Source organism: Poecilia mexicana, unplaced genomic scaffold (genome assembly GCF_051168715.1).
Source record: "Poecilia mexicana isolate PSO_F unplaced genomic scaffold, ASM5116871v1 scaffold_3, whole genome shotgun sequence".
Lineage (NCBI taxonomy): Eukaryota > Metazoa > Chordata > Actinopteri > Cyprinodontiformes > Poeciliidae > Poecilia > Poecilia mexicana.
This window is the reverse complement of record NW_028263372.1, coordinates 18,915,403-18,943,201: the sequence shown is the minus strand read 5'-3', so window position 1 is coordinate 18,943,201 and position 27,799 is coordinate 18,915,403. Positions and strand designations below refer to the sequence as shown.

The following is a 27,799-nucleotide window of genomic DNA, read 5'->3' as shown; positions in this document are numbered from 1 at the left end:
TTGCTGAAGACAGGTGATTTCTTGATAATCCTGATCTGCCAGTATTTGGGTTTACTCATTAACAAAAACAAACAAGCAAAAAAAGAAAACGACAAACTCTTGACAACACCTATGGTTCATTATTTACATCTGAATGGGGCTTACAGAAAAGCAGTCATTGCAGGTGAAAGATCACATCTGAGGCGTTTGCATTATAGCACCAACCAACTTGCTTAAAGACAAGATAGAGAAATGTATCTTGACTTGACTGTGGCATATATTATAGTCACGCATAAAAAGTTTTAAATTTTTTTCTGATTGCTCGATGATGACTTTGCTACATCCTTCACATGGACTCTCTGAAAAGTATTTTGGGTAGCTCTCTCCTAACGTGGGATGAAGATGAAAAATCATCACTTTTGTCACCTGCCTTAAAAATCGTGCAGCTCTTTAGTAAACCAAACCACAAAATGACACCAAAACGTGAACGTGCATCAGCTTAATTCCTTGTAAAATGAAGCTCACCTTTGATCCTGAGGCAACATCCACTGCAGCTGGGGTCACGGCCCTGGAGGACTCTGTGACCATGCTGGGTGACCTCTGATTGGCCATTAGCTTGGACATGCGGGACTCTAACCTGCAGTTGACAGCACAGTGTGAATGAGAATGAGTCGCACAGACAGGATGAGGAGCCCGGAATAATGATGTGCTTTCTTAATTCCTGTAGTGACGAGCGGTGAAAAAGAGACACCAGGCATGTGCTGAGCTTTCACATATAAAAGGATGTGACTTGTTTCCTGTCACAGCCAATGGCTTCTTTAGCAGGATGTTTTAGTTGGAGTGGAAACAGCTATGCGGTACTTGGACATATCCCACAGAAAACATGCAATGCAAAAACAAACAAGAGGAAAACACACCCACGTTACAGAATTGTTTGGGCAAATTATCTAACTCACAACGTATATGATCTCCAAAACTCTTAATTTTTTTAAAGGCTCAAGCAGAATCTATGTTTTTACTGACTGAAAATATAGCGGATTTTAAAAGGAGGAGAATCCTTGGACCGCAGCCATTCTTACCATTAGCAGCTCCAGAGTTGCAGGCTGCACTGGCTAATTAAACACAGAAACAACATAAAGGATGAACGTCTCTAATTGTATTCGTGTGACTTTGGTAAAGCTGCCTGCTCTTTTTGTCTTGGGAGCAACTCCAGGCCACCTTTTGGTGCAGATCATAAAAGCTGTGCCATGATCTTATTTAGCCTTGCCTTTTATTTTATTCAGTGTTAATGGTCTTTAACATCTGTGAAATAAAAACCTCACATTAACACATTCATGAAAATCCCAGGATTAATGATAACATAGTTCACATAGCCGAGTGGGACTGCAGTGTTCTTTCAACATCTTGTTTTAATGAAGTAGAGTTCTCACCAGAACATGACTTATTTTAAGACAGTTTGTGACATTACATAAAGGCTTTATTTAGTTGCATTATATAAAAACTCTCACTAATAAATACATATATTTTTAACAGCTGTTGTTATCATAAATAGGTAGCAGAGAAATCTAAATAACTACCAATTCTCTACAACATGTGGAGACTAGAGTTTTAATATTGTTCCTCTGCAAATTTGAAAATGGTGAAATTGAATTAAGGTAATCTGAAAAGAAGTATTTTCAGATTCTACAATTAGAATTAGATCTAGAGTTTGATTGAGTCATTATAATAAATAAAAAAGCTGTTGCTAGAACCATGTTTGGGGTCCTTGTCATGCTGGAAGTTGAATCTTCGCTCTATTCTTGTTTCTTTGGAGTCGCTAACAGGTTTTCTTCCACAATTTCCATGTATTTGGCTTCATCCCCCTTTCCATTAACTTAGTCAGGCTCTCTGTCCTCATCAAAACACAAACAAACAAACAAAAAAACCTGATGCTGCCACTACCATGCTTGGCATTAAATGTAGTATGTCAAGAGTGAAGTAGCAGTGTTAATCTTCTGCCAAACATACGGTAGCGTTTTGCATATTGGTCAAAAGGTTCCAATTTTAATCTCATCTAACTACGTGTTCTTCTTTCACATATTTCCTGTGTTCTTCTCTATCAATCCGAGTACCTTCTTGCCACCTTGATTTTAAATTATAGCTGTCCTCTTGAAACTCCTCCTCACAGCTCAGATTTGTGGAGTGCTCATCAACTGGCTCTAACACTGACGGATTCGCCGATGAGAGCTGTGGATCCCTGCAGCTCCACCAGAATTACAATGGCTGCTTTTCTGATTAATACTCTCCTTGGCTTTCCTGCCTGTTCAGATGGAAAGATACATCTTGGTTTGCAGTTTGTGGGATGGTCAAAGCTTAAGATATTACTTTTATTCATCCCTAACCTGTCTAGTGTATTTCTTAATCTTCACGGTGCTGTTGGTATTTGACACATGTCTGAGGTCTTCACAGAACAGATTCATTTATACTTGGATGAAATAATACACAGGTGGACTGTTGGTCACAAACTTGGTTGCCCTCATTTTCTTCCACTTCATGCTTATTTGCTACTTTGTGCTTATCTAAGAGAAACATAAATCACAATAAAGTACATCCACTTTTCTAATTTCAAAGAGAAAAAAGTTTAAAGAGCACAAAAAGTATATATATATATATATATATATATATATATATATATAAAAAAAACTTGTGTAAGGCAATGGAAACTTCTGCAGTGCACAGTATTTACCAGAACTTTGAAAACATATGCAAATAAATACTATATTCAGAGCTATAATGAGATGAAGATTAGGCAATTTCCACCGACCAACAGCGTCTTATGAATTACTGGTTATAATTATTGCATCTTTGCACAATATTACATCACGTATTTTCAAAGACTTGCATCAGATCTTCTAAACAGAAAACTGGTTACTGTAACAATAGATTTTAATTTGCTGAACATAATGAGAGAGTGAGGCAGGAGCAGATATTTTAGCAATCACTGAGATTTAATCAGTGAATGTTCAGACAACTTGCACTCTTTTTAAGAGTGAAAAAGATGTGTTTTAGTTTTGTTTTTTGTTTTTTTTGAGTAAAGGTGAAAAAATATATATAAATCCACTTAGTGCAAACCAAAGTCATTTGCAACTGAGAGTTGTTTCTTTTTAAGTTTATGCATTATTCTTTGTTTTTTTTTTTAGGGAATGTATCAAGAAAAATTATAAAAATTTCCAAGTGTATAATTTTGTCAAATCTGAAGAATATAATTCTCATTGCTTGACATAAAATCTACTGCTGCAAAATGTAACATTAAGGGCAGCCCAGCATCTCCACTCCCGTTATAACAGGAGCTTAATGTTAACATCCCTAATGATGTTAACAGTAAATGATGAGAAAATCATCATTTTCTCAGATGATTTATATCTCCAGTTTTTGTAAATCTCTGAACAGCCATTTCTGGTTTCTTTGCAAGACTTATAATTGATGTTAATAATTCATGTATTTATTTAAGATTTGACAGTTCAAACAGCATCGTGTTAAAGAGCATTTTCTCATTAGCTGTGTTTCCATTGAACATATAGCACTTTGAGATTTTTTCTAATAAAAAGTGCGGTACAAATTAAATTGATTATTATTATTATTATTATTATTATTATTATTATTATATTTGCAGTCTGACATGCCAAAAATAAATGACTTAATTTAATCTATCAAAAGAGGGATGGACATCAAAAGCCGAATCAAAAGCAGAATAGAGAGTTGAAGAGGAAAGGCAACACTACAGCAGAATACCTTCTCAATTTGGGTTGCTGCCAATATTCTTACAAGATGTTCCCTCTTGTAACTCGAGAGGATGCAGCCGTTTTATATGAAGCGGTCATTGCAATAGTTTCCCAGGAGATTTGTTGTGCCATGTGGAAGACCAAGTCAATATTTCATGAAGTGTTGAGCAGAAGGGAGAGAGGAGCTGTCCATGTTTTTCCAGGCTTGTCGGGGCATGACTGAAGTGACACGACGGAGTATTTGACAGTTTTAGATCCTTTTGATCATTGGGTGGACATAAAAGGAGATAATTAGCCGATCACAGTGTAATTATCTATAAGGAAGTCCAAGGCTTCTGGCTAGTAAAACACAGGTTCATTGACCTTTTTGTGGCCTCCACCAGCTGCTTCCTCCCCTCAAGACGTCCTCAATCTGATTTAAACCTCCAGGGAAAATTCTGGCTTCCTTTTTACTGTGAGCGTAGTAACTCATGGAAACTTCATCTTAACTTAATAAATGCAGAGTTAATCACTCAAATTTGCTATGATTACAAACAACATTTCATATCAATTTTGAAGATAACACAAACATACTTTAATTAAACATATTTTGCAGAGCAATGAGTTTACCTTTCACTCTGAATGGCTCTATATGCACCTCCACATGTTTAAATAAGCACCATAAACATAAAGTCAGGAGTACAACAACATAAAGTCATGTTTTCAACACTGTAAACATTCCGGTATGAACACGAAAACTGATGTATCTTGAGCCTTTTTAGTCTTCCCTTGGTTCGACCACGTTACATTTTTTCACAGTGTATACGCAGGCTTTTTATTTTAACTCATCAGTCTTTCACTGGCAGATTTCTTTCTAAGGGCCTAACAAATACATTTCTCTCAACTTGCTTCTATTTATTACATTATTTTATGACATTATTTTATTACTGTCTCAAACACTGATCATGAATGAAAAATAATGAACTGATAGGTTTCTCGTTAGATGTAGTTGCCTTCAAAACTATGAAGCATCAGTGGTACTTGGACAGATTGTGAGAGATTTTGCTCCCTGGTGACGTGACAGCATCTCAAATGTGCAGCAAATATTTCTTGCTTTACACAGCGTCTCATTTAGTTATGTATTGCCTGCTGTTATAATTGTGGACTTTATTTATGGGTTGAATTTTATTCCTACTCTCTGGTGGAGAATCAAACCTTCAATCTTTGAAGTGAAGGATGACCATTTAATCATGGTCGTCTTGCTATGATTTAAAGAGAAGTTGATGTACCATATACAGTAGCTTTCTAAAGAGAAAACGCAATAAAATGCTACTTTAAAATACACTTTCTCCACCTGTGGTCCTACATAAAATCTGTTTTCATAATTTACCTTAGAGAACAGAAAATGAGGCAGTACATTATTTTTAAGGCATCTTAAAGGTAAGGAACATTTCCAGGAGTATTTTCTGCAGCATATCTTTCTTCCCACTCTTGTTGCTGAATAAGCAAGTTACTTTGACTTTCTTATTTGTCCTTTTGTATTGTTGAGAACTATTTAATGACTTTGGCAACAAACCTGCTGTTCTAAGAACAATACCTATTTTCAACTGTTAGATTTGACTGCTACAAACTGCTTTTGCCTTTCTATGGCTTTCCAATTATGTTGTGTGTAATAGGGAGATAGCTAGTGCTATAATAAGTATTATTCTTTTTATGATGACAATATCTAAGTGAAACAACATGACCTTTTAACCCACTCAGATTATATGCAAATACGCAGCTTAAGAGGACTAATCTAAGGATGAGGGTGCATAATTTAAGACATAAGAGGATCACAGAGAAATCCTACATTGACTTTTCATGAATGTCCAAAAGTCTCACTGATTTCTCCTTTGCCCACAGTGGAATGTTTAAATGCATGCAATGCATCAGATGACTCCAACCACCCAAAATAAAAATCACACACCTGGTGTCTTATATTGAGCTCTAAGCCTGCCATATATCACTGATGGGTTTCCAGAAGGAGCTTTATCCAAGTACATAAAAACAACAGTATACCCATCTGCCATGCTAGAAGAGTGTGTGTGGTGGGGAATGAAAACAATCCAGTATTCTTATTTCAGTATATTTAACACAATGTCAATTTGGAGAAATAGCTGTGATTGTCCACATATCAATTTACCCTTTAAGCAAGAAAATTGACAGCAAGCTGCCTTGCCGTCTGAGTACCGGTGTATAAATGTGCGAACATATATGAATGTGGCCGAGTAAATGGGGATTCGGTGTAAAAGCGCTTTGTGTTGTTGATGTGACTAGAAAATAACCATGTCGGTTCAGTCCAGATGCCATTTACCGAAAGCAAAAATGACAATCATTGTCATATGTAGGCACAGCGATCATTCACATTCATTACTGTGGATACAAAAAAAGAAATCCAAATACACTTATTAGTTGCGGTTTCACTGCAGTGTCATTATGATCACAACTAATGAGGTAATAGTGTGAAGAACAAAGCTAATGAACTGCCAAAATCCAAAACTGGGGTCACATTACTACAGTAATAAGGGTCATTACAGTAGAGAATAAGTTCAGTTTGACTAATGAAGTTAGCACGCCAATCCTTCCTCCTATTCTCACTATGAAACAGCTACTGACAGTCAGATTGTAAGTGGCCTATAAGAGCTTAACTGGGAGTAAAAAAAAAAAAAAGGGGGGTGGGGGGATAACCGGCCATTTCCTTTTTTTGTTTTATAAATATGCGCTTTGTTCATTAAGGTTTTCAGAATAAAGAACATCTCACCTGTCTTGTAAGGTGTACTCTATGTTTTCAGGTGAAATCTGTCCAGTCACAGGATGCCGAAACGACGTGCTCCTCAGATTATGGCTGCAGGCAAAACCAGAAAAAAGCCGTCAAGTGAGGAAACCAGATGAGTACTTCATAAAACATAAAATTATGTCTCTGGATGATCAGCTATAGCTTTTTTTATTTTAGCTATTGGACTGGTTAAAGCGACAAATCCAGATTCTCTCCTCGGACATTGAAAAGTCTACAGTGGCACTGCAGCAAATATTCTTTTAGAGAAAGTTAAGGGCTCAGCAATCTCCCTCATCCAGCTCACTGGGCTTTATTGATTTCAACAAGATGGGGCCATTCATTGCTTTAACTAGAGCATAAACCCATCTTATTGTTGCAAGACAGTGTAAGAACCAGAACCAATGCTGCAGATTAAAGTATTCCAAAACTAATATATTACCAATCTAAAAAAAGCTTCGTTGTCAAATGAAAAAACAAAAAAAAGTAAAACATGACAGCAACCAAAACCTGTATAGTGTACTTTTTCCAGACTGGTCAGGCTTTAATAATGTGCTTAAAGGTACAGTCTGCAGCTATTCAAGATACACAATCCTTTAGTGCCACATTTCTAGTACTACTGTGAATGCACATAAGAGAATTACAAAACATTATTTAAAGCAATATGTTGGAAACATATTTTCAGGACAAGTGTCGATTGCAATTAACAGCATGTAGCAGATGAAATAATCTAGAGAGTTGAAGACAAATGACGCTTCTATGTCTGACTTTTGCACTTGATGTATTTAATTTCCCCCGACTCTGTTATCTTTCTCCACAATTATCCTTCTATTCCTGTGCACCACCTGACTGAAGTTAGCTTCCAGAATGTGGCATTAATTCACAAGCTGCATGAAAGGCACTTACAATATTTTTTTTCAAAGAACTCAGAGATATATCATGCTGCATTAGAAAAAATAGAATCCTCTAAAGAACAGCTGCTCAGTTTCAATCCAATAAAGGCACAGCAGGACACAAACAGAGCAGTTCCTCTGCATCACCATGCGGCAAGAGGGGGGAAATCCAACTGAACAGAGTGGGGAGACTTATAACTTGACATTTCAGCGAAAGTTCAGACGGTTTTTGCTGCAGCCCCTTCACACCCGCCCAGACACGAAACGCTGGCATCATATTGACAACACATGCATTCATGATATATCCATGTTCACATTTACAGAACAACAACACAATTTGCACACGGGCTTCATTCAAAGGCGGTAACAGCTTGTAACAACCCGAGCCACACTGTGCACACAAAGCACCGCACCAGCATTCCTCCCTCCCGGTAATTAGGAATCTGGATTCTTTTTAGGCTTTTGTTTTAGACGCATTATTTCTGAACTATTTGTCATGGAATTTGCAGCATTCGCCATGCACTGCAGCACAGTAGGCCTATTTACTTACAGCGCCATTGCTTTCTTTAAAGCGAGAAAGCACTCTGCTACACAGGGCGAGACACACTCCTGATGTAACACACTGTTTTATATAGATGGGGAAAAAAAAAACATGATTGCCTCAAAAACCTTTCTATATAGCGCTTGATACATAATTCAAAGAAAATAAATGATCAACAGATCACTTAAGTCTCTTTGAAAAGTCATTTTACTTTCAATAAATTTAAGATTTAAGATTTGGAACTGTTTCTTTTCAAATTATTGGTGGTAAATTATTACCACCAATAATATTAAAGGGCAGGTTATGCATTTTATACTGAAATAACTTTCAACTGCATCTTTCAGTATGCATTTTATACTGAAAATAATTGTTCTGTTTCGCAAATTGCCAATTTCTGGGAAATTTGTCTCAGCAAACCAGCATCTCCACTTGTACATTGCTGTGTGACAGCTGAGTTTGTTCTGACCCAGATAAATGCAAAGAATGAGTGGCACCTCGGCATGTATTGATCTACAAGAGGGCATCTTACTTCATTCCAAGATATGAAGAGAAACGACCTAGCATGTGAAAACACAATTTGACCTTCTAAAACAACAGAAGAAAAAAAAAAAAAAGAAAAAAGAAAAAAAAACAGCGCTTGCTTCAAAGATAAAGTAGGGCTCCCTCTGTGTGAGAAGCAGGTAACCTGAGAACAGACTGGCATCTTGTTCTACATATTTCCACAGAAAAATGCAGAAGCTTAAATTATAATCAGAACCATGTGATCCTCCTCTCGATGTTCCAACCACTAAAGTTAAAATCTATGGTTCAGCTCTGGAATGCCATTTCTTTCTTTTTTTTTCCCCCAGGAAAAACAACAGTCTCAGGTTAAACCTCGTCAGACTAGAGCACTGACTCCTGGCAGCACAACTCCAAGCAAGCCTCTGAACGCCCCTTTCCTTTTCACACTCAGGGAAAAAAAAAAAAAAAAAGTACACAAAGATATACAACTTCCTCCACAAACACACAATCCATTATCTTTTAATCTACCCATAAAAACTTTTGCTTTGTGAAAAAAAAAAAATTTAAAAATACCCCTGAAAAAGTCTGGATTTCTCTGCTACAACTGCACTTCTCCTTTACAGTACACTCCTTGCTACAATACACACAGTTCGGACGTTCTCACCTGTTGTGAGATTGCGAGTCATCATAAATAAGCTGCTGGACTTGCTTGTGAAGCTGCGGGCCCCGAAAATCCCCCTGGAGTTAATGTGGCAGGTGAAAGATGCAGCGCGAGTGTCTCACAGCAGCTGTTCTCCACCAAGAGCAGGGTGAAGTGGAGCCAGCAGAGTGTGGGCTGAAGGGGGAGCTCTTAATCTCCCGTTTCTGGTGTCCGCAAGAGCTGATGAACAGAACCATCTCCCTGCCATCATTTTCTCCCCCCCCCTCTCTTTTCACCTCTCGCTCTCTTTCTCAGAATTAATTGAACGTAATCATTTTCAGAAGAATGCAAGCTATGCACCTCCTTCTGAAGAACTCTTATAGGACGGCACCTTATACTGTACATGTTATTGAAAGGCTGTTAATACAGCCGTGGAGTGACGATGAAAGGACGTAAATAGCTAAATCCTCACTCAGAATTTATCGTCGGGCAATTCATATAAAATGTCATTATCATGACAACCTGATCTGCAGCAGCTGCTGTATTCAATTTAGCAGGTTGAGATGAGAATTATGGATATTCAATCACTGACTATGTTGTTGTTCGGCAAAAGTCCTGAATGTCAGAACCAATGCGCTGACATATGTTTTTGCGTTTTGATCTACATTATGTCCTGAACTTGTTAGTCGTCTTCAAGGGTAAATTCAAGGTGCCTGATTTCTCTGAGAGTTATGCGTAGAGCGTTTTTGCCTTAGTCCTATTGAATGCAGGAAAGCAGGGGACACCAACATGTAGTAGGTCGGTGACAAATGTTAACCTTCAAAGGTGAGCTATAAATAAGCTTAAATCATCAACTACAATTGTGCAAATTAATTGCAACAGTTTCACTCCAGGGTTCTCTTTAGGTGCACCAGCTTCCTACCACATGTCCAAACCTCAGTTTCTCTAAATTTGCCTAAGGTATGACCGCATGAATATTTGCTTCTGTGCAGGTATGTGGCGACCTGTGCTAGCTCCCTCTCTACCCTGTAAGGATGGATTTAAAAATCTAATGGTTTACTGCATTTATTCATTTTATTGATTTCTCCTATGTTTATGTGATTTTTATATATATATACTCCTTCCTAACCTCTCAACACATCAGAAAAAAAAATCTGTGCTTTCTGTTTTTTTTGTTTTATTATTGTAGAGAGTAACTTTTCCAAGTTAACCCTTTAACTTATTCCATCTTACAGTGACAACTTACTACTTAATCCCTTGACAGCTGTGTCATTAAGTACCTGAAAGCCTGTGATGTTTTCAAGTACGTAATGATGTGACTTCAAGCTGGGTCTCTAGCTGTGGAAAATCACATTGGTTCTTAAAAAAAAAAAAAAACACCTAAACAACTGACTATAGCGCAGACCTGCTTACACACTTTCATGAGAAAACTCTCACATGCCCATCAGGTAAAGTGAATGAAGAGCTTCCCCCAATGTCTAAAGCGGGGATCCTCTAGTTGTGAGGCACAATGGGGAATCATTGCACTTAAACTTGCTTCTAACTGTGAATAAAGGGAAAGTAAGTGTTTGGCAATAAGATAACCATCACACCATTTAATTAAGTAGGGCTGCTGACTTCATTTCCACACCAGTTGATGCAACAGCAATAAAAGAATCATTGACATCAGAAAGTTATTAGAGCATGGATGAGATGTTTCAGAAAAATCTAAAGAATCAAATAAAGCTGCATATGCATGTGGATTACAAGCCAAAGAAGCAGAGAAACAAAAACACAAAAAACAAAATCATTGCTGAACCCAGTTAGTCATTCATGCATCTGCATAAGATACCCACCCCAGGCAGTATGAATGCCCTTGAGTGTGCAGAAGGATGTTATATAATTGGAAACAGATATCATGGTTCTCCAGGAGCAGAACCTGCAGCAGCTCGACCCCAGGAGGCAAAAAATAATAATAATTGCACAATCTAAACCAAGAAAAAGGAAGCCATATACGAGATAAGTATTTGGCTGCAGGATTAGTTATAAACAAACACTGCAGCAGCCCAGTTCAGCTGTAACTCCATGCCTTTTGGAGGAAAACTATTTTGGCCGTCTTTACAAACAGTTAACACAACGAGCTGCGCTGTGACTCTCGATCATTGCTCTCATTCACTCGTGTTCACCTTCAAACTGCCCAAGGACAAAACCTGCAGTGTGACAGTTTTACAACTCCAGATGATGCCAAGTCATCGTGCTACGCACATGTGTGGTTTAAAATAAAATAAGCAAGCTTGTAATCATTCAGCAAAAATGAAGGGTAAACAAGTCCAATGCAGCAAACAAGCAGGTGCACAGACTTGCCAGTGGCTAAGTCTCCTATCAGACAAAGGGTTTGGCAGAAATTGAAAGAACTCCCCCCTTATCAACATTCAACTCACACAATTCTGACTCTGCACATTTCATTGCAGTCACAATCGCCTGTTAGGCCATGTTGTTCCACACCATAACTAAGGAAACAGTTTATTGTATTCTACTAAATGTAAGAGAGACCTGATTAAAATCAGCACTGAGGATGCTAGGAAGCAGAAGCCAATAACTACTCGCAATAAATGGCTGATATTGATATGCAACATACCGCACTCGGAAAAAAAAGTCTTGTTGCGTCTATCTTTTGAACTAAGGGATTATTGTTCAAAATCACTTGGTGCAACGTCCCACATTCATTAGAATAAAGTTCATTTGTAACAAGCAATTTGAAACAATTCTTTAAAAATATTTGATTTTAAGGTTAATCTAAAAAAAAAGTTTTCACGACCATTTAACCCACCATTCAGAAAGGGAAGTAAATCAATGAAAAGACTCTGCAGTTTTAAGTCAATCACAAAGACAGATTCAGGCTGCATCCAACTCAATGAGTACTGATTGCTTAGCAGCAATCACAAATCATATTTACTCATCTCTCCAAACTGACTAGCATGAATTGTCAAGGTTTAAGTAGGAAATTAGGCAGGTAGATGAGTCGTATGTAAATAAATCAGTTCTCTTGCATAAAAAAAAAACTAATTCAATCAAAGTCAATGTCCAACAGTTGTATCACAGGTTGAACTCCAGATGTTGAAAGAAATGTCTTTAGCGTAAAGAATCCACATGACAACCGCTTCTAGATTTGAAAACCAAATTTACGGAGCATCTGTTTTAAGCGCAATCTATGTGATGTTTTAGAGGCTGTAAAACTAATAATGCAGCAATATCCACCTCAACTTAAACTATTTACATTTTAATTTGTTGTTATGTATAACCAATTTCATCAACTCATTGATATTTATCAACTCATTGATCATTTATATTATTTCACAAAGAAGTAGTAGAGAAACCAGTAGAAAAGCAGCTTTAGAACTGAAATGAACTCTTTTCGAATGTTCCAGTGGACATGACAGTCATAGTAAGTTGGAAGATAACCACCACAGTTTTCTTTGACATTGTTCCAGCGCTATAAAATCCCTTTAATATAATGGCAGACAAAGTAACAGATTGTCTAAAGTTCTGAATAAAATCAAGCCAAGTTTATTTAGTACATTTCAACAAGAAGGCAGTTTGAATGTACAGTTTGTACACCACATAAACACAATGCAGTAACCAGTTATGAAACAATAAACACTGCATTTTTTTTTTCCAAAAGCCAGCATCAAAATCAGACTTTAATCTCACTGTACATGTGTACAGAGACAAACGGTAAATTCCAATTCCAATTACTTGTAGTCGCATGGAAAATCACATACTAGCCTGTACCTGCAGAGAATCAGCACAGTATTTAATGCAACCCCTTGTTAAAGCTCGCTCCCTTTAATGGGCACATTATCAAAACAGTTCATCAGCTGTTTAGAGAATAATCTAATAAGAACACCATTGCATATTCAATTACTCTAAACATGTGAAAAAAATGAAGCGATTCTGATCAAAACTTATTTACCTAACCATAAAACAACAAAATGAGAAAAGCCAAATCAATATTTACCCAATTTTATCAGCTCATCATTGATCGCAGATTAAAGGTGTTCTGCTGTCATTTACCTAGTCACACACGTACATTTTACACACTCTCTCAGAGGACTGACTCAAGACTTTTCTTAAACGTCTGAGACTCTGTCACATTAGATTATTAGGACCAAAGGCCGCCATATATTTAAAAGCCACAAAATATTGAGAATTGCCGACCTTCAGCCTCTATTTAACATTAAGCAACTAGTATCCAAGAATGCAGATGAGATGGAGCTGTAAATGGGTGGCACACATTAAAACAATAAATGTGAATTGAATCAGATCTAGGTTGCCACAGCAGACATAGCAGGGAAGTGCAAATGTATGTCATCAGGTCAGTAAAAGTGACCTGTCATTCCGAATGCAACATGGTGAAGGATTGCATAAATGTCTCAGAAACATTTCTAATTGTTAAACTTTGGTACAAGGGGAAGGCGTGTTCTGTGAGGCGGCAGCTCAGTTGGAGACTGCAGTGCCGAAAAGGGGCTTTGTAAAAATAGGCAGTGCTTTCTGGCAGCAAATGTTTATGCATCTCTGAATGGCTGCCACAGGAGAGACATGGATGAAAGAATCAAAGCAACACTACAGGAGTGGTTTTGATGAGCAAATAACATTATAACATGATAAAAAGCTCATATAGTTTATTTTAAACATCACGCCTTTTCACCTCCTTTAAGCAATTTTAGGAAGTGTTAAATTCACGAGTTTTCAATTTACCCTGAAAAAGAAAAACCCCATCAAAACATTGCCAACTGTTACAAGAACCAGAGTCAAATTTAATATTATCTGGATGTGCTTTAGTTATATTAATTACACTTTTTTTTTTTGTACATATTTTTCTAATTATACATATTTAATTTTTATTCCGCTGAAACTAGCAAGACCAATGGAGGGTTTACTTGTGCACAAGTTTAAGCAACAGTCTTTCTAATCTGAAATGATTACAATTAAATTTTACATTGTAATGACTACAACATTGCACTGTATAATCCATAAGGACATAATCAATAAAAACTGATTGCAACATTTTCCAAAGTTGTCTATTGTCTGTTACGTGTGTGTGCTTCATCACTGCAAACAGAGGTTTACAGCAGCCAGGGAGGAGTGTTGCAGTAGCAAAGACAACCTACTTGTCAAAACATGTTGAATTTGGGGTCAAGGCAAACGATCGTAGGTCAGATGGAGGCCAGGCAGTGCCTTCTCTCTAAACACCCAAGGGCCTGACACTGACAAAGCGTATTAGCAGATCAAACAAAGAGAAAATCTCCCTCATTAGAAAAATAATTTATGGCAGGATTTTCCAAACCTAAGTAAAGAGTATTTCTGGCCTTAAGACTAATATTCATTATTTTAACATAGAGGATTTTCAGATAGTTACAACTTACCACAAAAAAATGTAACTCAAATGAGGCGTAGTCCTTAGACTACTGTCCTTCAGTGGAATAATACAATTAAAAAGTACAAAAACAAATAACCCTTGTTAAAAAGTCGGAGGACATTTTTCCTCTTATTCCTTGAAACTCCATGTTTCCTTTGAAATCTTTTGAATTACAGCCAATGTTTTATTTTAAGACAGTAGAGGATATGCCAACAACAGCTACTTGCTGTTTCTGGCATATAGTTCTTGCATTTTGCTTCATTTGTCCTTGTTATTTCTGCACACAACACCATCAGAGCAGTCATATTGCATACAGATAGAAAACATTTTCATTCATCAGTCTTTGGTAAATGCATATGTACAGGTAAAGTGCCATAAGAAGCCACCAGCTTGTTCTGAATTAGATTATAATGCTGCAGCACAGATGGTGGTATAGTAGTATGTATTTTCTTTGGAATAAATTAGAAAGGTTTGTTTAGATGTTGCAAAATGCTAATGAAAATCAGTGCCAATTATTATTTTCCAAAGAAAACTGCACAAAAAAAGAGGAAAATGCGACTTACCTGTGGGGTGTAAATTATTCTCCCATGCAGTTCAACTAAATTTAAGTGAACAAAATCCCACATCTCTGGCATGAAACTGTCTGAAGAAACTAAATGCTTACATACAGTGCACACATTTTCCTCAGAGCACAGAACACAAATTGCATATGTTCATGTTCAGATTATCTATTTGATCTCTAAACCCCGTAATCCGGCAAACATCGAAAATAAATCAGACATCCCCAAAGGACTCAGATGATAAACTGGAGCAAATTGCAGTTGAAACACTGAATGAGGTGCAGAAAAAAAAGTTCTTACTTTGCTGTTTTAAAAACAGAAATCCAATGCTAGATAACACTGCATTACTTCAAGATGAAGATTAAGAGAAGAACCATAATTTTTTTTTTTTTGCTTGTTTTTAATAATACTTTCTACTTTTAGCACTCCCCAATGCAGAAACATGAAATTGCTTAACACCTTGAAGCACAAAACTACAATTTCAAATACTAAAAAGTCTGGTTACATAATGAAGTATTCGAAAAATGAAGAGGGGACACCCACCCCATCCCCATCCTCCTTTTTGCATTCCTTAACTGTGTGCTACTTATAATGTGAAGAAGCAAAACAAGACAGGCATAGCTCAACGCCATTGTGTTCTTAGGGATTATCCTCACCAGGCTAATCCCCGTTTCCCTGTGCACTGAATGAAAAATAAAAATGTTGCTTGCCAGTAGTTTTATTCAAAAAGACAGAACAGATAAGCAGCCAGTGGATCGTCTAGCAGCTCATGTTGTAAAACATGTCTAAATCCTTTCCACCATCGTGTCAAATCCCACTGTTATGTCACTGCCCTTTGCAGCACACAGAGCCATACACAAAAAGTAATGATGATGATAATTTCTTATAATTGGGTCAGTATTTTTACACGAAAACAAACATGGCTGATTTATAATCAGATCAGTTCATTCCAATGACAACTCGTGTCGTTACAGTTAAACTAGTAATAGAAAGACCAAGTGGATTCAAATGTGACATGGATAGAAATCAGTAGAATACAATCTAAGGAACCACTAGTCAGTAAAATGACAACAAATGAGTCTAATTTTATACCAAACATAACGTTAATAATACCTAGCTTCCCACTTATTACAAAAGAGCATACATCTCACAATACCAAAATGCAGCTTATGGAAGCACAATAACTATAGAACACCATAACCAAAGAAAATAGCTAGCATTCAAAAAGGAGTGAGAAGAAGCACAGCTTGTTGTCCTTAACCCCATTAAGGTTGTTAATGCGATAAGGCAGGTGCAAAGTGTTGTTTTTGCTAGAACTATCCACTGCTGAACCCAAAAATCTGTTTTCTGTCAGTGCAATTCAGGAAAAACCCACTCAGTGTGTGTAAAACGTGGCAGTTTACACGCCATGACCCCAAGCCGGAAACAGAGCAGCACATTTTAGAGCAACAGCCCAATCTTTTTACCAGCTCAAGCGTGCACAGCTTGTCTATAAGACTTTATCAGCAGAGAATAACAAATAGATCTCTGATCTCTTGTTAAGACAGACAAATGCCTTCCTCTCCACTTACAATCTCTCCTTTGTGAAACATAAAGACTGTGTGTACGCGTGTGTCAGTGAGAGTGTTGAATCTAGGCTACCTGTGTTCAGATACACCTCAGAGGAAACTCTCCCCTTGTGCTTGTCATTACAGAACCTGAGCACCAAAGACACAGAAACAGATGAAGCGCAGCCACCGAACACACTCCCACTGGGGTTTTACATTACTGTGATGCACATGGAAACAGCAACATGCAGCTATTCCATGACTGCAATGCTGAATGGTGATAGAAACACCTCTGTGCCACACCAAAGATCTGACGCACACTACCCCTCAAAATGCAAAAAAAAAAAAAAAACATACTTACAAAGTTGTAAAAGCAAATAAAACTTTCCTGTGAATGACCTTTTCTTTAGTATAGTTTCAGTGCATAACCTTTTTTTTTTCTAATTTAAACCCAAAGTCTGAGGCCCACCCATACCTCAAAGGATAGCAGCTATCACATTATCACTTTTACAAGGGAATTAAATGGAGGGATTAAATAAATCATGCTCCACTTGGCCAGGAGAGGGTAACAGAAATTAAAGGCTAATTTTAGCCGTCTGCAGAAAAGCTTGAAGGCGTCGTATCAGTATAGGACAGAGGTGGGGGTGCGAGCGACACACAAGCTCTGAAAACCCCAACTGGCTTTCAGGAAACATCCCTTCCCTGGAATTTCAATCCCACTCACAGGCTGATCTAAATCACAGTGTGGGGAATTTTAAAGGTTATAGCACTCATTTAAAGTGAATACTCGCCCTTTTAACTTGAACCATCTGTGTCATGATTATGCGGATACGTAGGAAGTATCAAGTCTCCCTGGAAATTTGCGGCATGTCTGTAGTTAGGGAGAGGTCACCTCCTCTATCTCCTGTATTCGCTTATTATCAGCGCACGGTGCCTTTTATGAGTGTCGTTTTTCCAGGATGGAGTGATTCAGATGCTGAGGCAAAGGCATGACCTCTGTGTTAGGTTAGCAATTACAGTAAATGAATCCCAGCAACCTTTAGTTATATTTCACACTGATTAAATAAAAAAAATTAAAAAAATGATATTGCTTAGGTGAGCTCAGGTAACCTTCACCGAGTAAACACTAAATCAGATGTTCAGAGGACCAGACCAATATCATAGCTGACCATCATACCATCAATGCAAAAGAAAGCTGAACATAGACCTGCAGGAAAATGACAAGAGGTCAAAAGAATGAACACGACTTGGCTTAATATACTTATAGCTATAGATCTGCTGCAGGAAAAACAGTATTGATGGGAGCTGGCCCAAATGGTCATCCATCACTTGCTGATTACAGGTGAAATTTTGCAGTATGGCGTTCCCAGTTCTCTGCCTGTGAGGCTGAGAAAACAGCAGGAGGGCTCACCGATGGGGGAGAATACGCACGAATGATAAATTGGCTAAGTAACCTTATCGCTTCAGCTGACAACAAGACGCTGCCAGAATGTTAATAGGCTTTGTATGTTTTGCATGTTTATGTGTATCTTTTTCACCTCATAACCTAAAGAGTTTACATATTTGACAGAAGAATCGTTATATAAATGGTCCAAAGATGGAATATATAATGGTTGGGTTTATTTCAAATGATGCTAGAGCTTAGCATGCAAATGGATACAAGAAGAAAATTATGTTAGCTTTATCTTTAAGGGAGCTGAAATTGAGCATGTTCCAGGGATAAAAAGGCAACTCAACCAGTTAATACCAGTGTATTAACCAGATAATACCAGTGTATTAACCAGTTAATACCAGTGAGAAATGTGATCATTCATCAAGCAGTGCTACAGGGTTCTGGCAGGAGAATAACCTTCAGTTTTTACATGCGACCCGTCATGGGCAGCAATGCATCAGTGAAGAACCAAAATCAACTAAAATAGGCTCAGGATCAATTCACCAGTTGCCACTTGAATCTTTCTGTATGGGTACACACGCGTGGCAAATTGATAAAATTATTTTACTGTACTTCATCTTTTACTGAAAAAAATGCATAACCATGAGGGTGCTGCGGTGGCACAGGGGCAAAGCACAACCCATGTATTGAGGCCCTACTCCTCATGCAGGTGGTCGCAGGTTCAATTCCTGGCCTGGTGGCATTTGCCACATGTCTTCCCCATCTCTCATTACCCTCCTTCCTGTCAAACTACTTTCAAATAAAGGCCACTGGAGCCAACAAAACCTTTAAAAACAAACATAACCATGAGATTTTTCAGTGAGCACATTTGTTTTCAGAACCCAGACGAACATTTTCTCAAAGAATCTAAGGAACACACGGTGGCTCGTAAAAATGTTGAGGTGCTGGTAAAAAGTTTATTTCCAGTTGCAGTGGCTGGTGCACAAACTTTTCATTTCCATCTCTTGACTCAATTCAAATGTACATCATATGGACAATGTGCAGAAGATGTAGAAAGTGCAAGTATCAATAACCTATGTGCATCTCTCTTTGTGTGTATGGAGGTTGTGGTGAGGGTTGTTGCTGACTTTTAGCATCAAGAAGATTGCAATGCGGTCCCATATTAAGAGGCAGATTCCTTTGAAAGCTGTCTCCCTGGTTTACTCAGATAAGGGAAGTACTGCATCGACCCTCTGCAACAGACCGTTCGGGCTACAGATGCATCCCTCACTAACCATTATAACCTTAGAGATCATAGTTGTGCTTACATCAACACACATATCAGTGTCCTGGGATTGTGAGGCACTGCAGTGAGCTGCTCTCCTCTCATTCCTGAAAGGACAGCTTGCTTGGTACACACCGATAAACTCTCTGCAGGCGACAGAGAGAAACGGCAGCCTTCATTTGTTGTTGCAACAACAAATGAGGGATACATTTCAGCATGCATGTCAATGCTCCCTCCAGCAGACAATCCGCATACAGCCACTTTACCGGCATGCAAGCCAAAGCACTTTTTTTTTTTACCCCGCAGCTGCTGGACAGCTTCAGCAGACATTTCCTGAGCGTTTCAGTTGCACTACAGTCCTGCATATGTGTTAGCAGAGGGGCTGGGATACACACCTGCGAGTCGCCCCGCACTCTGGCCGCCTCTTGTAAGGGGCGTGGGAGCTCGATTGTCCTGGCTTGCCCAGCATGTTAGCTGCAGGTCTGCTATTTGCCGTGTTGTGCTCGTCTCTGTGGTGCTTGAGTGTGTGTGTGTGTGTGTGTGTGTGCACTTCTCCCAGCTGGTAGTGCTGCTGATGCTGACGTCCTCTGCTGTGCTCCGTGGCGTCAATTCATTCAAAACAACCCGCTTCCCGCCTCTCCTGTGTTGTGGAGCTAAAAATACACACAATCGCCAAACTGTCCCTCCTCTCCGAGAGCCGCATACACTAGTGATTGGGGGTTTTATGGCCACTCAACCACGCAGATCGATCTTGGATGAAGTTCAAAAGCACAAATAGAAGAAAAAAAAATCACTAACCTTAATCTATAAAATAATATTTAAATGTCTATCCCCTTCTAGTAATTGTATTCTTTCTCTCCTTACTCCTACTTCTGTAATGCGTTCCTCAGCAGAGCTCTGCTGTGTGTGCACCTCCCTGAACTGGACACTCTCTCTGCTTCATTCCCTCTGCAGCTATGCGGGAAATCCACAGCAGAAACTCAGGGAACAAGGAGGAGGAAAGGAAGTAAAGTAGGAAGGAATGCAGGAATAACTTAAGTTATGAGTGTTAAACTTTTCTATCTTTAACAGCTGAGATTTTGGATAATAGATTTATTGTCTGTACACTGCTTAGCTTTCCTTTCAAAAAATGTGGGTGAAAATTAGTTTGAATGCAACATGGGTTTTTCTGTTCCTTTTTCACATTACACAGCAGAGCTCTGCTATCCAAGAGGATCTCTGTAAACAGCTTAAACAGGAAATGCTGCCAGATTCATCCAAATGAGATGAACAGAGGAGTGTGCAAGTCAGAAACACACACACACACACGCACACACACACACAAAAAAAACATGAGAAATGGAAGTGAGTGCTGGGTTATGACCCAACAGCTGAGGAGACTGATGACTCCGTCATGCCACAATCAGCTGATATGGGAAGCTCTGCCATAGATGAAAAATGTCTTCCACAACCTCTCAGGACTCGGGGAGTTCAGATTAAAGTGACAATACCTGCATTCACACACACGCACAGGAAGGGAGGGAGGGGTACATCCATCTGGTGGTGCCCTGGTCCTGCGTTGCCCTCAGCAAACTTCCATCCTCTGCTGCTCCTTCTCATCCATCTTCGCCACGCCCTCCCTCACATCTCGTTAACATACCTCAGGAGTCGCGGCTCTCACACAGCAAGTAAAAACCTCGTCAGCATTGTGATCACGGCACCAGTCTGACAGATCACTGTGCTTAATGGCCATTTGAACTGCACGCTAGTCGTCTGTTGTGATTATTTTAACTATATGAAAAAAGGAAATGTGATTAAAAACAAAAGATTATCTTAAACAGGCGTAAATCATATGTAACGTAGAAGCAGTTATGATTCCTCTGGAAAACAAGGGTCTACAAAGGGATTAAAGAAAAACACTTTGGGGTAATATTTTCCTGTTTTCACAAGCCGCTATAGAATTGTAGCTGTATATTGTTGCAATTTTAAACTTATTTTTATAAAACTTTTTTATTTTTTAAAAAAACATTATCTGGATGTGATTCAATGTGGCTGCAAATCCTCCAATTTCATTTGAATAACAGCAGCTGAAAGAGAATCTGCAGTGAAATGATCTTATACATTATGGACTGTTATGGATTTTGTTGCGAAGCTAAATATCACAACACATGCTACTCTAGACTTGTTTTCATAAATCAAAATAGAAATGGCATTTTGGAAAGGGGACTGTTCACAGTGATCAATCGCCCAAATTTCACTAATCCTACATACAATCTAATCTATCATATTAGATAATTAAGTGTAAAACGATTTACAACGCTGGCAGATTTAGGTTTAAAGTAATCTTTTGATTTTATCAACCAGTTTCTTCTGGCAGGTAGTAATATGAAGGTTGCAGACTAGCCCAGCCAAAGTTTAGACTTGACTGAGAGTCTGTGTAGGGAGCTCAACATCAGGGTGATGACAAGGAGGACTTCCAACTCGAGAACTTGGAGATCATCCCCAAAAATTAATTTTTCAGATTCCAACGGAAAGATGCAAGAAGCTAGTCAGCAGTAAAGAGTTTGGTTGCTCTATTGCCAAAACAGACTTTTCAATTGGTTATTTAAAAATGAACTATATCATTTTGTACATGCCATTTCTTAAATAACGTGTAAAAAAAACCCAGATAAACTATTTTGTTCAAAATCAAAACTCCTTTTAAATGGTTTTGTTTTGTTTTCTTTTCTTTTTGTGAGAGATTTCTTTCAGAATCAAGCTTCCTGATTAAATAATAATAGTTTTAAATCTAAATCTGTGAGGGACATAAATAATTTCGAGTTCAACTGTACCTTTATCTGTGGTAAAAATAAGTACAATGCAATAAATTATAAAACCTTGTGCAAACTTTCACTTCTATTTATATGCTACTTAGTCCAAATTTGATCATTTCACTTTCAACTCCCTCATGCATAAAAGCAAAATATATTACTAATTAATCCAATGACTTATTTGCAATTACTTTTTAAAGATCTGATATTGCATCTAAACAGTTGAATATTGCATAAAAGTGCAATATTTCTAGTCAGCCATTTCAGATTGTGAAAAATATACTATACAGAATCATCAGACATATAGTGACATATTCCGAGCCTTTGTCTGTCCAGTAATCAAACGTTTCAGAAAATTAGAATGTTGTGAAAAAAGGTCATTACTGGAAACTCGTTGTCATACTCTAATCAGGTAATTAACCCAAAACACCTGCAAAGATTCCAGAGCCTTTAAACGTCTCACTCTGTGTTAGTAGTAGGCTGCACCAGTGATTCCCAAAGCTGGTCCTCAAGACACATTGACCTGCATGATTTAGATGTTTCTCTGTTTTAACATAACTGACTCAGAAGACAGCGGTTCAGTAAAAGCCTGTTAATCATCCATCAGTTGAAACCAAGTGTGACATGTGAAACAATAAAATGCCAATTTAATAAAAAACAAAATTCTTAGCACAGCAACATACATCTCATTCTTCTGTAGGAAGACGCCCAGAAATACTGTGTGACTACTGTGTGTCTAGTTTAAATGGATAAAATCAGAAGTGGAAATAAAGAGTTATGTACAACAGCTGTCTCTGTAAGTGTGGCCAAATTGAATTTTGAGACTGAGGTTGGTGAAAAACATTTTAAGTTGGACTGGGAAAAATCACAATTTCTGACCACAAGCTGAGCTCCACAATAGTGTAAATACAAAACCAGCTTTCTTCACACCCACAACACACTGACGTTATGAAGCAAACTCCATTTATACCAGTAAATGTGAACTGTCTTAGGCAGTGCTGGATACTGAAAACTTTCTTCATGTTTAACTACTGTATTTGCACTACATTTTGCAATTATACACATTCACTTAAATTTGTTTTCACTTTACTAGTAAAATTTGTATCTCTAAAACTGCCTGAAAGTTAAAGGTGTTGAAACAAGCAAAATATAAATGTAAATTCTTAAAGTGACAGTACAAAAGCGTCTAACTGCTGTTACGAAATAATGACAAAACACCAAAGGAATATTACTAACATGTAAATGAAAAGACATTAAAGGAACTAATATTTCAAATGCAGAACACAGATACATAACATAACTTTAGTAAAATGGCTCTTGAACTGGCTAGCTTCTATGAGGATAGCATAGCAGCTGTCTGAGTCTTCAGCCACCTTCTTTTCATAGCTAATAGTAAAATTGTAAAATCTTTTGTCAGTACATGTTAGTACTCACCAGTCAATGAAAAAACTGAGATGACAGGGTCCATTTCTAAGTGCCCGTATCTGTTCCCGACAATAAGGAGTGTTTCTTTTAGCTTGCTTTACGCATTGAAAGTGAATCAGCTTGATGAGTGTGCTGGAAAGGCCACAGAGAGGAGTGTCAGAGAGAAGAAGATCTGCTGTTTCAGCCCTATCTCCCTCTTAACTCTTGACAACACAGAGACACTCCCAACACGTACAAAACCCAGCTCTACCTAGCTAGTACGGAGAGAAAAAACAGAACGTCGGACACTGGAAACCGAGGAAAACGGGAAGGACCAAACCTCCCCCTGTCTTCAGCTGCCATAGATGAGTAGTAATCACCTCGCTGTGTTGTCCAGAAAAGTGCTGACCTTGGTCTCTGACTGCAACCAGAGCCCTCTGATTCACCCCGAGTCAACTTTATCAGATCCCATCCAGACGGCCAGTGGGAACGAGGGGTAAAGGATGGAGAGAAAAACTGAGTGGCAGCTCGAGCTGCTGGAAGGACGGTTCGATAATCCACAGACAGACCTTTAGATAGAAGCAGGGGGATGGATGAAGGTGGTGTAGGTCGGTTCGATAGATAGCCAAGTCACTGCTGCCACCCTTGAACATTATATATCTATATCTGTCTTATCTATCATATCTTTCTATATCTATCTTTCTAAAGGCCACATGCCAGGGATCCTGACTTCAGCCTTAACGCTTATGACATAGCCTATATCTCATACTTCAGGTCAGAGGAATACAGGGGTTAATCACTATATTTACATCTCAAATTATTTTCAGGCGAGAATCCCTGAAAAGATAAAACCATGTAAACGGATATTAGATATTGCTAAAAAAAAAATGGCATGTTGAAAATTATGTAGACAATTCTCAATAATCAGTGCAAAAAACTTGTATTCATACAATCCATCTTAAGATGGGTTGTATCAATGTCAACCCATCTTAAGATTGCTGACCATAATCAGTCAGCAATCAGTTTATTTAATGTTTCTACCTGTATTTTGATGACAGTGGCCTTCTTGCCATTACCCTAATGTTTAGCTCTCTTCACATGGTCCTCTATCAGATTCAAGTCGGGGCTTTGACTGGGCCATTTCCAACATATTTATACTGCTCAAAAAAAATAAAGGGAACATTTCACTTTAATTTTGTGTGTGGCTCCAAATCCAGGCCTCCATTGGTTAATAAATTTGATTTCCACTGATGATTTTTGTGTGATTTTGTTGTCAGCACATTCAACTTTGTACAGAACAAAGTATTCAATGAGAATATTTCATTCATTCAGATCTAGGATGTGTTATTTGAGTGTTCCCTTTATTTTTTTGAGCAGTGTATATTAGTGAATAATCAATAAATCTGAGCTTAACTGTATAGTAACCCTTAAAAGGGAGAGAATGCTAAAGCATCTTGATAAAATACTAATAGACATCTTGTAGAATTAATTATTTGCCATGAAAACATATGGTACACAGCATGCTCTTCTAGTGGCTACAAAAAGAGAAGTGCCTCTCTCATGCACAACTCTGCAAAATTTAACCATGCCCAGTAGACAGAGAGTACACCGTCACTACCAGGTTTCATTTTACTTTTCAGATTTAAGACCAATGATGGATCGATGAGAGTTATGCAAAATGTGCAAAGTTGCCATCTAATCACAGCAACAGAGATGTATATTGGAATGAGACGCAGTTAGCGATGGGCTGTATATTTGCAAAGAAGATTACACTTGATAGATCCGCAAGGAATAACACAGCTGTGTGGTCAGTGTGTTCAATAATGCTGCAGAGAGTGAAATTGCATTTGACCATCACATCTGTGCCGACTTGAGTTGGCCAGAACAATGTATTCATTTATCTTATTCACACTCGATATTCCATTAATGGTGATAGCAAAATGCAATTAAGTGATACTGAGAGAGACATTTTTGGAGCTTATTTATTCTGTTAATTAGCTGCTGAATATAAGTTTGTGAAGTGATGACAGTGTTTTAGCATCCAAGAATGTACAAAGCCCATGTACTGCAGATTTTAATCTTTAAGAAGATTTATTAGGAGATACGCAATCTGTTGCTTTCTTTTCTGCTTTAATCAGTTTAGAACTGTGGAGAACTAAATAGTGTTTTTGTTCTGTATGCATTCGAATCAGCAACTATTAGGAGGTGATTTTCCCGCCAACTCACTGCTGCATTTTCATTCTAACCCAGGATCGGTAATCTAACACTGATTAGATATGTACTTTGTGAATCAGTGCATATCTCTCTCGCACTTAAATTTGATTGGGCTAAGGAGACTATTTACTTGCTTGCAGTTTCCCATTTGGCAGCTTGATGTCACTAAAGTCTACACATATTTTGAAATATACATGGTGAACAGTAAAAGAATAATTTCTGATAGAAGAGTTATTAATTCAGGTGAATAACATTAGCATGTACAAAAAAACAACATATTCAATGAGGATTAGAGGCAAAGTTGGCTAATTCTTTGTTGATTTAGGAAAGTTCATAATAATAATAATAATAATAATAATAATAGTTATTTTGTTTGTGTTTTACAGTTAGGTATTTGTCACTCTGTTACGTTGCCCAAAAAGAAAAAAGAAAAACAAAAAAAAACAGTAACAGTGTTGATTTCACTCTTCAGAAATATGATATCACCATCACTTGCTTTTTCAGATTGGACTTTGGACCATAATTCACACAATGTGCTATGCGTGACTTTTTTCTTCTTTACACCTTCTTGAAGCTGTCACAGCTACCCAACATTAATTCAAAAATGTGTTTCAGTACTAATCACTGTCAACAGACCCTGGGTTCAACTCCACTGATCAAATGGTCTTCCTGATTCTTCACAGGCATTCCCACAGTTCAGAAACACCAAAGGAATGTCACTGTGCTACTGTTGATGCATGAAAATGTATTTCTCAGTGACGGATGGCTCTCTAGAGTCTAGCCCAAAGTCGATCTCGGTGACCCTTTTTGGGAAAAAAAAAAAAAAAAAAAAAGAGTGTAGTATAAACATATTTATAGTTATTGAGGTAAATGCAACAACCAGGTTCCAAATTGAGTTCTAGTTTTAACAGATCTGATTTTGATCGATTACAAAGTTGTTTTTATAAGTACAAAAAAATGGCATAAAAGTGGCAAAAAGTGGTGCAGATTCCTTTATGTGGGTAGTAGTTTTGATACCAACAGAAACATTATCCCAATTTCGCACTACTGTAAATGTTTGTTTTTTTTTTTTTTTTTTACTAATCTCAAGAGCTCCAAGAAGGATATTTGTGGAATCAGGCACCGCTTTGTGACAGTCATTTGGGCATGTAGGCTGCCCAAATGACTGTCACGGGGGATTCAAGTATTTCTCAAACATGCATGGCATCAAATCGACACTCCAGGTATGTTTTTGATGAGGGAATAACAACATAACATGATATAAAGCTCAATAATGTCAATTTTCCATAATACCCTTCCCTCCTCCATTAATTTGGGGTAAGGGGTCTGATTTTTGAGCCACACATGGACAGGGAGAGCATGCAAATTTCATCCAGAAAGAGAGAGACAGCATATTTTTAACTTATTGTTATTGAACATTTCAGCACTGGTTATACAGGAAAAAAGAAAACAAAGGTGCAGTATTTCGCTCCGGATAATGATTTCTTTTGCATGTCATTGTTAATACAACCATGCAATATCTTTATCCACAATAATAAACTGTATTGATATGTTGCCTATGTCATTTTTTGATGGCACCCATCTAGCACTTTTGTGGGAACAAACAAATTATATTTCCATCCTTAAGGGCAGATGAGAGAGAGAGGAGTGAAACCCGCTTCATTCTGCAGTGGCTCCCGTCCCACTAAGATTCTGACAGAATGCGGCAGAAACAACTTCTGTCAAAAATCTATAAAAGAAAGAGTCAACAAACTCTGTCTTTCTGAAAGATAACTGAATCATTTTAAGTACAAAGATTGGCTCATAAACAACAAGACTGTGAGAAATGCCAACTAAAGCTAAATAAATACAGTTTCCTATAATATATAAGTTGTATTTTTTTTTTTTATGATTCGTCTACAGATGAATTCAGATTTGTTGTACATTGTTGCATCAAATTATTTCTAAGCAAACACTAAGCTTGAACCTAAATTTTACTTAGCAAAATGTCTGCAATTACCTTTCCTCAGCCTGCCTCTTCTCCTCCAAACTGTGGGGCTGCACCTCTGTCTCGTGATCAGCCGACCTGATCCCCAAACCCAGAGGCATGCAACTGAAGCAGCTGGTCCCCATCCTAGCTCGGGC

At 37.9% G+C, this 27,799-nt stretch overlaps 1 protein-coding gene across 2 annotated transcripts in view; it reads right to left on the bottom strand.

The window, feature by feature from the left end:
* The window catches only part of plekha7b (pleckstrin homology domain containing A7b), a 77,358-nt gene that overhangs the window by 42,064 nt on the left and 7,495 nt on the right, over window positions 1–27,799 (bottom strand). For both annotated transcript variants that reach the window (XM_088004268.1, XM_088004269.1), the window contains exons 4-5: window positions 6,520–6,603; window positions 505–616 (exon numbers count right to left, since the gene is read on the bottom strand). In XM_088004268.1, the coding sequence (XP_087860394.1) occupies window positions 505–616; window positions 6,520–6,603 (196 nt within the window). The remainder of the gene's footprint in view (window positions 1–504; window positions 617–6,519; window positions 6,604–27,799) is intronic.